The sequence below is a fragment of the Sander vitreus genome, chromosome 18 (genome assembly GCF_031162955.1).
Source record: "Sander vitreus isolate 19-12246 chromosome 18, sanVit1, whole genome shotgun sequence".
Classification (NCBI taxonomy): Eukaryota; Metazoa; Chordata; class Actinopteri; order Perciformes; family Percidae; genus Sander; species Sander vitreus.
This window is the reverse complement of record NC_135872.1, coordinates 4,105,071-4,115,642: the sequence shown is the minus strand read 5'-3', so window position 1 is coordinate 4,115,642 and position 10,572 is coordinate 4,105,071. Positions and strand designations below refer to the sequence as shown.

The 10,572-nt window shown below is 41.1% G+C and overlaps 1 protein-coding gene across 1 annotated transcript; it reads left to right on the top strand.

Moving 5' to 3' along the window:
- Nucleotides 1-3: 3 nt before the first annotated feature.
- batf3 (basic leucine zipper transcription factor, ATF-like 3) lies at nucleotides 4-8,717 on the top strand. Its single transcript, XM_078274592.1, has 4 exons — nucleotides 4-1,221; nucleotides 5,337-5,438; nucleotides 6,766-6,810; nucleotides 7,759-8,717. Exons 1-4 carry the CDS (start codon nucleotides 1,150-1,152, stop codon nucleotides 7,885-7,887), a joined length of 348 nt encoding a protein of 115 aa, XP_078130718.1. The 5' UTR covers nucleotides 4-1,149; the 3' UTR covers nucleotides 7,888-8,717.
- Nucleotides 8,718-10,572: the final 1,855 nt, after the last annotated feature.

Here is a 10,572-nt window from a genome sequence, read left to right as displayed (position 1 = left end):
AAAAACCACCCGAATCTGTGAATAAATAAAGTAATGAATTAATAGTAAACATGTATGCTAGATCAGAGTTGGTCCCCAGGTCTGAAACTTTTATTCTTGTATTTCATACCTGTCTTATTCTATTTAAGCTATTTATATGTTCTCTTTTTTTTTTAACCCTCCTGTTGTCCTCGGGTCTAATTTGACCCATTTTCTAAAAGTTGAGCTTGAGCAGTGATTGACACGCAGTTAGAAAGCTGCCTTGCCTGCCGCCTGCAGCTGCCCTCTATTCCTGTAGGTCTATGGGATGGCTTAAATGCAAAATGTTAAATCTAAAATTTGCATTTAAAACAACTAAAGAGCTAATAGAACAGCCAAGCGTCAGGGAGAAGAAAACACTGAATTTGTCAGGGAATACACTGGGGGAAACCCTGAAACAACATAATCATGATGAAGGAGCAGGTAACCAGTGGTGTAGTCTGCGTCATACGCAGGTATACGCAGTATACCCACTAAGAAAGCTCCAGGATTTCCATATACTCACTTTAAAATGCCCAATGACACACAACAACATACTTTCCATTATATTTTTTTGATATATTTTGACTTGTCATCTGTGTTCTTTGTTTTTTTCGCATAGGCTAAATAAAGGTATTTCCACCATAAATTGATACATTAAAGCGTATCCAAATGCAACAAAAATGAAGTTACTGACGCTCAAAACTTCCCTGGGGGAGGACACCCAGACCCCCACTATGATATGCCCCCCCCTTCCCGAAAGGCAGATTCTGGCCCATGTATATAGGCCAATATACTGTATATATACAGTACAGTATACCCACTACAATACATTAGACTACACCACTGCAGGTAACAATGTGGTTCAATGATGTGTTCTGTCAGTCCATAAAATGCCCTGGTCAACTGTTGCTGCCTGTGTCATATGACTTATGTGAATTGCCCTCGCTGCTTCTTCTCAAACAGCAGCGGAATTGAAAAGTGAAAAGAAAGCTGAAGTGAAACTGCAGCCTGTTTTCTACCTAGGTTTATTTTAAACTTCTCCGGACTACATGCCCAGTCCACAAATACAGTAACTCTTTTTATATTTGGACAGAGCCCGCATGCAGGATACATTCCTGTTTTTTCTCAGATTTTTAATGTGAATGTGTAATGTCTGTGATGTCAGACTGTGATTTTTCCTGCCAGTCTCCTCAGAAGAATAGCAAGAATGAACGATGTGAGGTAAGATCCCACTGATGCTGTGTTATAGTGTCTTTATTATCTTATCATCATCATCATCATCATTCTGGCTCAACCTGCAGCCGATCCCAAAGAGAGGTTAAAGGTCAGGGTTGTGCTAACAGACAGAGGGTGATCTCTAGTCACCACAGTGCTCACTATCAAGTTTGTTTTGTGTGTGAGAGTAAAATGATTGTCTGTGAGGACTCAGATAGAATGTATTGCTACCAAAACAATGACAATGGAAATGTTGCAATAACGCATACAAAACTTCAACAATATATTCATGGGTTAACATTTTAAACAACAAAAATGAGACAGTTTATTAAAAAGATAGTTTGTAAAGACAGTACCGTTCACGTATACAGGCGGGCGCCATCTTGGGAAAACAGTCAGGACCAGTCGAACGACAAACACCGTGCAACGTGAGCTGAACTGTCACTTGAAATCTCCCGTGGTTTCCCAATGGGTCGATAGGAATTACGTTTGTGAAATGTAATTACATGGAAATGCATGAATAATATCTGTTCATTAAAATATACGCACGGCGTTCGTCGTTCGACTGGTCGTGACTGTTTTCCCAAGATGGCGCCCGCCTGTATACATGAACAGTACTGTCTTTCTAAACTATCTTTTTAATAAACTGTCTGTACACTTACAAAGTTCTCAATGCTTCGGTTTACATGTAGGGACCCTCATTATGCTACCGTGGAAGTGTGGCACTATTTTGAGCTTTGTTAGTGGTATAGAAATATTGATTTCTTTTTACTTTAGCCGTGCCCCGACGACTAGCGTTATAAGCTAATTAGCGGCTTGCGCTAAAACCGGTCACATTTGATTAGCATGAAAACATATCCCAGAGAACGGTCAAACTCGGACACTTCTCATTAACCCCTAGGTTCATTTTGTGCCAGATTTGTCCTTTAAGGCTGTTTGACTCCCTGTGGTCTGTACATGGAAAATAACACAGATTTGTACAGACGAACCTGTTCTTCCCAGCAGACCGTGTTGAACTGAAAGGGCAGCGCGCGCAGTGGGTGTGTAGTTACAAAAATTCAGATGTGCGCGACCACGCGCTGTGACAGTTCGCGGGGGCCTTCGCGCTGGACACGACAGCTGTGGTGACGTAATTTTATGGCGTGCACCCCTTGCGCCGGGAACACCCGTTACCATAAACCTAGCTTTAGGGTGTTAGGGGTTAGGGTGTTAACCCGTAAAAAACACAAAGCAGTTTCACGTTAAAAACAGGGCTTCTTCGGTGGACAAAGTACGTCCTGGAGAGGCTGCGAGCAGAGCTGCCGCTAGTATTTGCTTAGCTTGTTTCTCTGATAACTTCAGATCCAGACGCTCAGGAGGTTGTTACCGGGAGCCCAACTGTCCACAGTTAATAAAGATGTTTCACAAAAAAAATCTGTGTTTCCCAGATGCCGTTCGGCCCGGCAGAGGGGCTGCGACCCGAGCTGCCGCCACCGTTTGCTCAGGTTGTTTCTCTGATAACTTCAGATCCAGACGTCCAATGTCTAAAGGCGCTGACACTCCAAGCCTATAATCGGCCGTCGGACAGTCTGGCGAGGTCAGTGACTCGAGTCTGTTCGGTGTGTTCCGTGCCGTCGTCTGTCCGAAAGGCCGTCGGCCTTCATTTTGGCCGATTTGACATATATATATACGTATAATCGGCGGGGCAGGCACTGTCGGCAGTCGGACTCAAATGACCCATCTGATTGGTAGAGTGCTAACCCGGAAACGGGGAGCGGGATAAGCGTGACTAGAGTCTCTCAAAATCTGACGAAAATCTTTTAAACTGACCTTTGTTGATCTGAAATGAAGACAGATTCAGCAACTGCACGGCCTATTTCTCGCTTAAAATGTTTTCAGAAACACGTTTCAGTGAACTATTTTAGTACAATATGAGATCGTATTCTGAACAAGCTGCCATTTGTTTGAATTTCCGGAGAAATCAGACCCACGTGACGCGTTCGTCCAATCAGCTGCCGGTTTTTATTTTTGGGCGACAATACAGATTAGCGGTGCCTGCTGATATGGAGACGTATTACGTCTCGTCGCTTTGGTGTGTTCTGAGGCACTTTTTTGACCAACTCGGGGAGACTTATCAGTCCAACTAACTTTTCTGCCGAGGGTCGGCCGTCTGGTCACTGTGTCTGCAGCTTTAAATCCTTCATCTGGTTGAAGACTCCAGATCTAAAATGTGTGTCAAAAAAATGTGGCTTAAAACTGTCAATTTATAGCAGCTTCCGGCAGAGAACCACAATATGACGCCATTAAAGCGGAACTCTCGCCAAAATGCAACCTAGGGTCTTTTTGTGAATGTACCCGAGTCAAACTTTCGTTTAAAAGCATATTTAGGACGGAATCGACACTTTTAAGATTCTCGTTTTTTCGGTCAAATGGCCTTTTGAATGGGAGTCCTAGGGGCACTTTTATGCTAGCCTCAAAATAGCTATTTTTAAAACACTAAGAAGGCTCAACACAACATGAAACTTTGCTCCAAGTATCACCAGGGGCTCTACACATGAACGAAAGCGTTGACAACATTGTTTGTGTACCCAGGGCCCAGTTTCTCAAAAGTAATCCAGTGGGATTTAGGATCACGGATTGGAAATGGGTTTTTCAAAAGCAAAAGAGGGATTCCGAACTAAGACCAGATCATGTAATCTGATCTTACATTTGATCTGGATCAAACCTGCCCTATGGGATTTTGAAAACTTGGACCTCAGTTTGGGATCTATTTGGTCCAAAAAAAACCAGGATTATCCTGATCCCATCAGAAGGGTGGATTCAGTTGTGATTTTTCGAACCAAATAAAATCAGAGAGTTTTTTTTTTAAAGTGAATTAGCATAAAATAAAGGTTTACTGATGATATATACATTTCTTCATACTTGAAGTATATATGAAGCATGTCACATCTGAGATATGGACAATGAGATATGGACTCTTGGATAGTATTGTTTTTGTTTTGCTATTTAACATTATTTAAAAATAAGGAATGTAAAATGTTTCTGTTTATTACAGTTTTTCTGTTTCTTAAAATTAAAACAAACAATGGCTATTTGTGGCCACCAGTATTATGCCTACCTGTTGTTCTTTGCTAAGCCAGTAGGCTACACTGTTGGTTCCATTTAAGGCTCTGGTAAACAGCATATGGTAATCCTGAAATTTGGTATTTGGATCACAGTGATCCAATCCAATGTTCCTTTAAAAAACTGTCATAAAAGTAAGATGGATCAGGTGATCCTGGATAGAAAAACATGGGATTTCCAAATCTGCATCAATTTGATCCAGATTACATTTTTTGAAAATCTGGGCCCAGAGTTTACTAAAAAGAAAGGTTTTGAGCAACTCACTGTTGCTGTTGTTCTTCCGGTCGCCGTCTATCGAGCCAGTCAAAAAGAGTCGAGGGAGGAGAGTAAAGATGGAAAGCTCCTAAAGCTTAGTTCCATATAAATGCACGGATAATTTGTTGTTTTGTCGTTAGTGAAACACAATATTGACCTTGTAGTTGAAAAAGGAGCCTCGTATAAGAATGACATTTCCTCCTATGAAGTCCGTTCATTCGCATTCTAAGCTCGCCTATTTTGGACTGGGAAAATGGCGGATAGTGTAAACAACAACTGCTAACTTGAGTTGCTCAAAACCTTTCTTTTTAGTAAACTCTGGGTACACAAACAATGTTGTCAATGCTTTCGTTCATGTGTAGAGCCTCTGGTGATACTTGGAGCAAAGTCTCATGTTGTGTCGAGCCTTCTTAGTGTTTTAAAAAATAGCTATTTTGAGGCTAGCATAAAAGTGCCCCTAGCACTCCCATTCAAAAGGCCATTTGACCGAAAAACGAGAAAGCTAAAAGTGACGCTTCCGTCCTAAATGTGCTTTTAAACTAAAGTTTGACTCGGGTACATTCACAAAAAGACCCTAGGTTCCATTTTGGCGAGAGTTACGCTTTAACAGGCGACCACATGTTATGGAGTGTTACCTTGAAATTAAAGGACTGATTTCTCTGGGTTTGAGCATTGTTGGAAACATTTTGGATAATGTAAGCACACAACTCAACAACATATATAACATAGGTGTAGTTGTTTTTAGACATTTTAATGTTTTTCAGGGTTTGGAGGATGAAGGCAGGAGGCTGAAGAGAGAGAAGAACAGAGTCTCAGCCCAGAAGAGTCGGAAGAGGCAAATACAGAGAGCTGACCGTCTGCATGAGGTACTGTGTGTGTGTGTGTGTGTGTGTGTGTGTGTGTGTGTGTGTGTGTGTGTGTGTGCGTGTGCGTGTGCGTGCGTGTGCATGCTCTTGTACTTCCACCTTTGTGAGGACCAATTATAGACTCAGAGAGTGAGGACATAGTTTTCTGTTCTGCATGTTTCTGTTTTCTGCACTCCATGTAAAAGAATCAAAACCTCTTAGTGATGAAATGCCCTCTTAAAGGTCCTATGACATGCTGCTTTTTGGATGCTTTTATATAGGCCTTAGTGGTCCTCTAATACTGTATCTGAAGTCTCTTTTATATAGACCTTAGTGGTCCCCTAATACTGTATCTGAAGTCTCTTTTATATAGACCTTAGTGGTCCCCTAATACTGTATCTGAACTCTCTTTTATATAGACCTTAGTGGTCCCCTAATACTGTATCTGAAGTCTCTTTTATATAGGCCTTAGTGGTCCCCTAATGCTGTATCTGAAGTCTCTTTTATATAGGCCTTAGTGGTCCCCTAATACTGTATCTGAAGTCTCTTTTATATAGACCTTAGTGGTCCCCTAATACTGTATCTGAAGTCTCTTTTATATAGACCTTAGTGGTCCCCTAATACTGTATCTGAAGTCTCTTTTATATAGACCTTAGTGGTCCCCTAAACTGTATCTGAAGTCTCTTTTATATAGACCTTAGTGGTCCCCTAATACTGTATCTGAAGTTTCTTTTATATAGACCTTAGTGGTCCCCTAATACTGTATCTGAAGTTTCTTTTATATAGACCTTAGTGGTCCCCTAATACTGTATCTGAAGTCTCTTTCCCGAAATTCAGCCTTGGTGCAGAATTACAGCCACTAGAGCCAGTCCCACAATGAGCTTTCCTTAGGATGTGCCATTTCTGTGTCTGTAGCTTTAAATGCTATTGAGGAGGAGAGGGAGGGTGGGGGGTGTGGCCTTGACCAACTGCCATGCTTTGCTTGTTTTCAAGCCATGATGTCTCTCTTTCTCATGGGTGGGCCAAATGTTCTGGGCGGGCAAAGCAGAGAAAGGGGAGGTAACCGTTCCCCTTATGACGTCATAAGGAGGAGATTCCAGATCGGCCCATCTGAGCTTTCATTTTCTCAAAGGCAGAGCAGGATACCCAGGGCTCGGTTTACACCTATCACCATTTCTAGCCACTGGGGGACCATAGGCAGGCTGGGGGAACTCATATTAATGTTAAAAAAAAACTCATAAAGTGAAATGTTCATGCCATGGGACCTTTAAACCCTTCATTCTTCCATGCATCACTCTCCCTGTTCTCTTCTTCTCTGCTCCCTTTTCTTTTCTTCTTCCTCCTCCAGGCCTGCGAGCAGTTGGAGCAGAGGAACCGGAAGCTGAAGAGAGAGGTATCTACAACATGTATTCATCTTGGATATTCATTTTTTCATTTCCTGTTTATTTGAATAGGGACACATGCTACGACATAGACATGTGTGCAACACATGTACAGCATCACAGCATTTATAGCTATTGCTAGTTTCCAATGCCCGTCCCTAGATATCATTTGTCCCTGCTGGGATTGTAGATGGATTATGAGACAATGGGCCCCTGCTTATTTTGCGGCCCTTTGTATAAGTTTTGCATTGATTTTTAGTCATTTCCAGTCATACTACAGTCATACATACAGTCATTTTTTTGCATCTTTTTGTGGTGTTTTTGCATGTAGTTTTAGTCGTTTCGTAGCGTGGCTCCGCCCTCCTACATACTTCCGCTCAATTTTCATTTCTCTTCAGTACTCCATCTGGGTTCGCGGTATAGTCTTGGGTTTTCTCCGGCCAAATCTTGACCGGTCCAATCAGTGAACAGAGGAACTGGCTGAGAACGATGAGTTTGAGTTGTAGTTCCGTAATGGCGGCGGAGAAAGATGCGAGTGAAGCCATTCGGTCCGTTGTGGCAACGCTGCCGAATATCCAGAAGTTAAAGCCGGAGCAAGAACAATCTTTGCTGAGTTGTGTTGGCGAATTGACGTCTCTTTGTGTGTGTGTTTTTTAGCAACATGTGAGTCAGGACCCCTGGCACTCCTGGCCCCTGCGCCTGTGCCCGGTAGGCCCATTCAGTAATCAGTTAGATCACGTCGCCGTTCTTGTTCAGTGTTCTTCTGCCGTCATCATATACTGCACTAGTGTGCATTTCATTTTTTTCTCCAACAAATCTTTACTTCATCTTTGAACCATTATGTCGTTTGCAAAAGACACAGAGTGCATTAAAATAACTTTTAAAAACAAACTGAACAGGCAAGAGACAAAATGAATCCTAGGAATAAAGTAAATCTCTGCTTGTTGATTTGTCTGCAGGTGGACTCTCTGCATGAGGAGCAGCGCCTGCTGTCTGAGACTCTCAGGGCCCATGAGCCCTTCTGTCCCGTCATACACTGCTCCTTTCCCTGCTCCACGTCGTCCGCCACGGCAGCACGCTGTGTCTGAGGCTACGAGTAATGTTTCTGTGTGCAGTGATTGTGTCTGAAGCAGAGATCTTCAACAGGGGGCCCAGGACCCCTAGAGGGTCTTCAGAGTTACCAAATTATTGCTCATTTTTTAAAAGTTATGTCTTAACATGAATCATATTATTAAATTGAAATCATCCTATTGTAAAAAACATTAATGATAGGCTTACTGGCCTATAGGTAAGGTAGTCTCTAAGGTAGCCATCCACAGATACAGTTCATCATGAGGGTTCACTGAGCCACATGTAGGTGTAAGTTATAAAATCATGCCGACAATTATTATTTTAATAGCTTAGTATTCTATGAACAAAAAAGGTCTGTAAAGGCTTCAGGCCGCCCTACACTTTATTGTATGCCCAGTTTAATATGCAACTTAATTTCATACAATATATGTAGTAGGGGGTCCCTGCTCTGTCTCTCTTTCAGTTAAGGAGTCCTTGTCTTAAAAAACATTGAAGACCCCTGGTCTGAAGCAACCAGTTATGTTTCAGCCCTCAGTGATGAGCAGTATAACTTTCTGTATAAAGATCAGCCCCAGCTTACATCCAGGACATGGTCAAACCTTACACCCCAGCCCGCCCAGTCCGCTCTGCATCAGCCAACCTTCTTGCTGCCCCCTCACAGCAAGGGACACCCAATCCCTCAACGAAATCCCAACTGTTTGCTGTCCTGGCTCCTAAATGGTGAAAATGAGCTCCCCCCATTGTCATCAGGACGGCCCGAAAAAAAAGCCTACACATCTTTAGCCACAAGTTAAAAAACACAACTCTTCCAATTGAACCTTGGATTAAAAATAAATAAATAAATAAAAATTAAAGCTGCACTTTCAAATGGCTCTTTGTAGTTTGGCTTATTTGAAGCTAATGTACTTTGTGTTGTCGGGAAATTGTACCTTAGGTTGAAAGCACTGTTGTCCTTGGGTCAAATTAGGCCGGTTTTTAAAGTTTCTATATCAGAAATATAATTTTCTTTAAACCAAACTGCCCCCAAAATAACATGGATGGTTCCATACAACGTTCTTCACAAGTAAAATTAAAGATCAGTTTCAGTTTCTTTCATTTTTACATTTTGGGAGTTTTATTCAATACTGTAGTATATTTCTGCTTTTGGAACTCAAAAATGAAGTATGATTTCATAAAAATGAGGTTTATTGACCATGAATTCCAAGACTAAGGGTGAAACTAGTGTTTATAATTTGGTGTTAGTGGTGTATATACTGGTGGGAAAAAAAGCGCTGACAGTCAGGCAAACAAAGCGACAAAAAAAGGAACAGAAGTATAAAAAAAAAAAAAAAAAAAAACGACAAAATGACAAAAAAAGTGCCGGAAGCCTAGAAAAAAATGCAAACAAATGTTTAAAAAAAAAAAAATTGTTTGTAAGATTATGTAAAACAAAAAATGCATCAGTAAACCAACAGAGGGCGCTGTTCACCATGCTCAGAGATTAAGGGGGGGTGTATAATCCCAGTGAACAGTGTCCTCTGCTGGCTAAAGATTTTATTCTGTAGCTCATGTCAGTACATGTAATTCCAGTCCTACTGTACAGTTCCCTCTCATTACTGACACATATGGTTTGAACTAACAAACATGATACATGAATAAAAACTGCACTGGCAAAGTTAATATATTGTTGTTGAAAAATAAAAGTTGTTTGTAAAGATGCAGCAAATCAGATAAAAAAAAAAAAAAGATGATCTATACTATATTGGATTATGACATGTTCAGTCTTTATTATTCATTATTTATGTATATTTATAAGAAAAACAGCAGTAATCAGCGTATACATGATGTAATAATATATGGTAGTAACAAAGCAGCGATGTAGACATGTAGTAGTAAACATTCAGTAGATAAATAGTAATATAGACACATACTGTACAGTAGAGACAACAATATACATATAGGCACATATCAACATAATATACAAAAATACAAATAAGACATAATATCAAGACAAGTACACGTGGAGTGGGATGTAAGGTGCAAAAAGCAAAGTAGTGTGCTGTCTGTTTTTTGTATTAGAGTTAAACCATCTCATGTAATATGGCTTAAACAAACGTCAACGTTAAACGCTGATGCAGTTTTATATGTTTTATTACCACGAGTTTACAGACGTCTCTGCTGATTGAGTATCACCTGTGACCTGAGCCGAGACACACCCACCAAACGAGAGAAAACATATCTCAAACATAGACTTAATATTTACAGTCTATGTAGTCTCTCTCTCTCTCTCGCTCTCCAACCCCCCCGTGGGGTCGTAAATCCAGCTGTTCCACTAGCTGCTCCCTCTAGAGGTCTGGAGAACTTCTGTTGTGTAATCTGGATGCTGCGTTTTTTTGTTGCATTTGTTTTCTGGGTTTGTGTGCTTTTCTTTTTGCATCGTTTCAGATTTGCAGGGCGTTTATGTATTTGGTTGTGTTGTGCGTATTTGCAGCGCGTTTGCTGAATGCTGCGCATGTGTTGTCAAATTAATGAAGTTGTTTTCTTAATTTGCTTGTGTTTTGTCTATTTGCGTGTGTTTTCTTAAGTTGCAGGGCGTTTGCCCCTGTCGGCCACCGTATATATGTTATATAAATGTTACAAATAATGTATTCATGCTTGCTAAATGTCACAACTTGGAATTGCAGGCTTGGACCCAAAAGTACAGAGTGTAGAGACGCGGAGGC

What these genes read in the sequence shown, in the direction of transcription:
- batf3 (XM_078274592.1), top strand. Translation starts at nt 1,150, where the DNA reads ATGTCTGTGATGTCAGACTGTGATTTTTCCTGCCAGTCTCCTCAGAAG. An exon ending in GAGCTGACCGTCTGCATGAG is followed by an intron (nt 5,439 to 6,765) that starts GTACTGTGTGTG and finishes TTCCTCCTCCAG; the next exon opens with GCCTGCGAGCAGTTGGAGCA. An exon ending in ACCGGAAGCTGAAGAGAGAG is followed by an intron (nt 6,811 to 7,758) that starts GTATCTACAACA and finishes ATTTGTCTGCAG; the next exon opens with GTGGACTCTCTGCATGAGGA.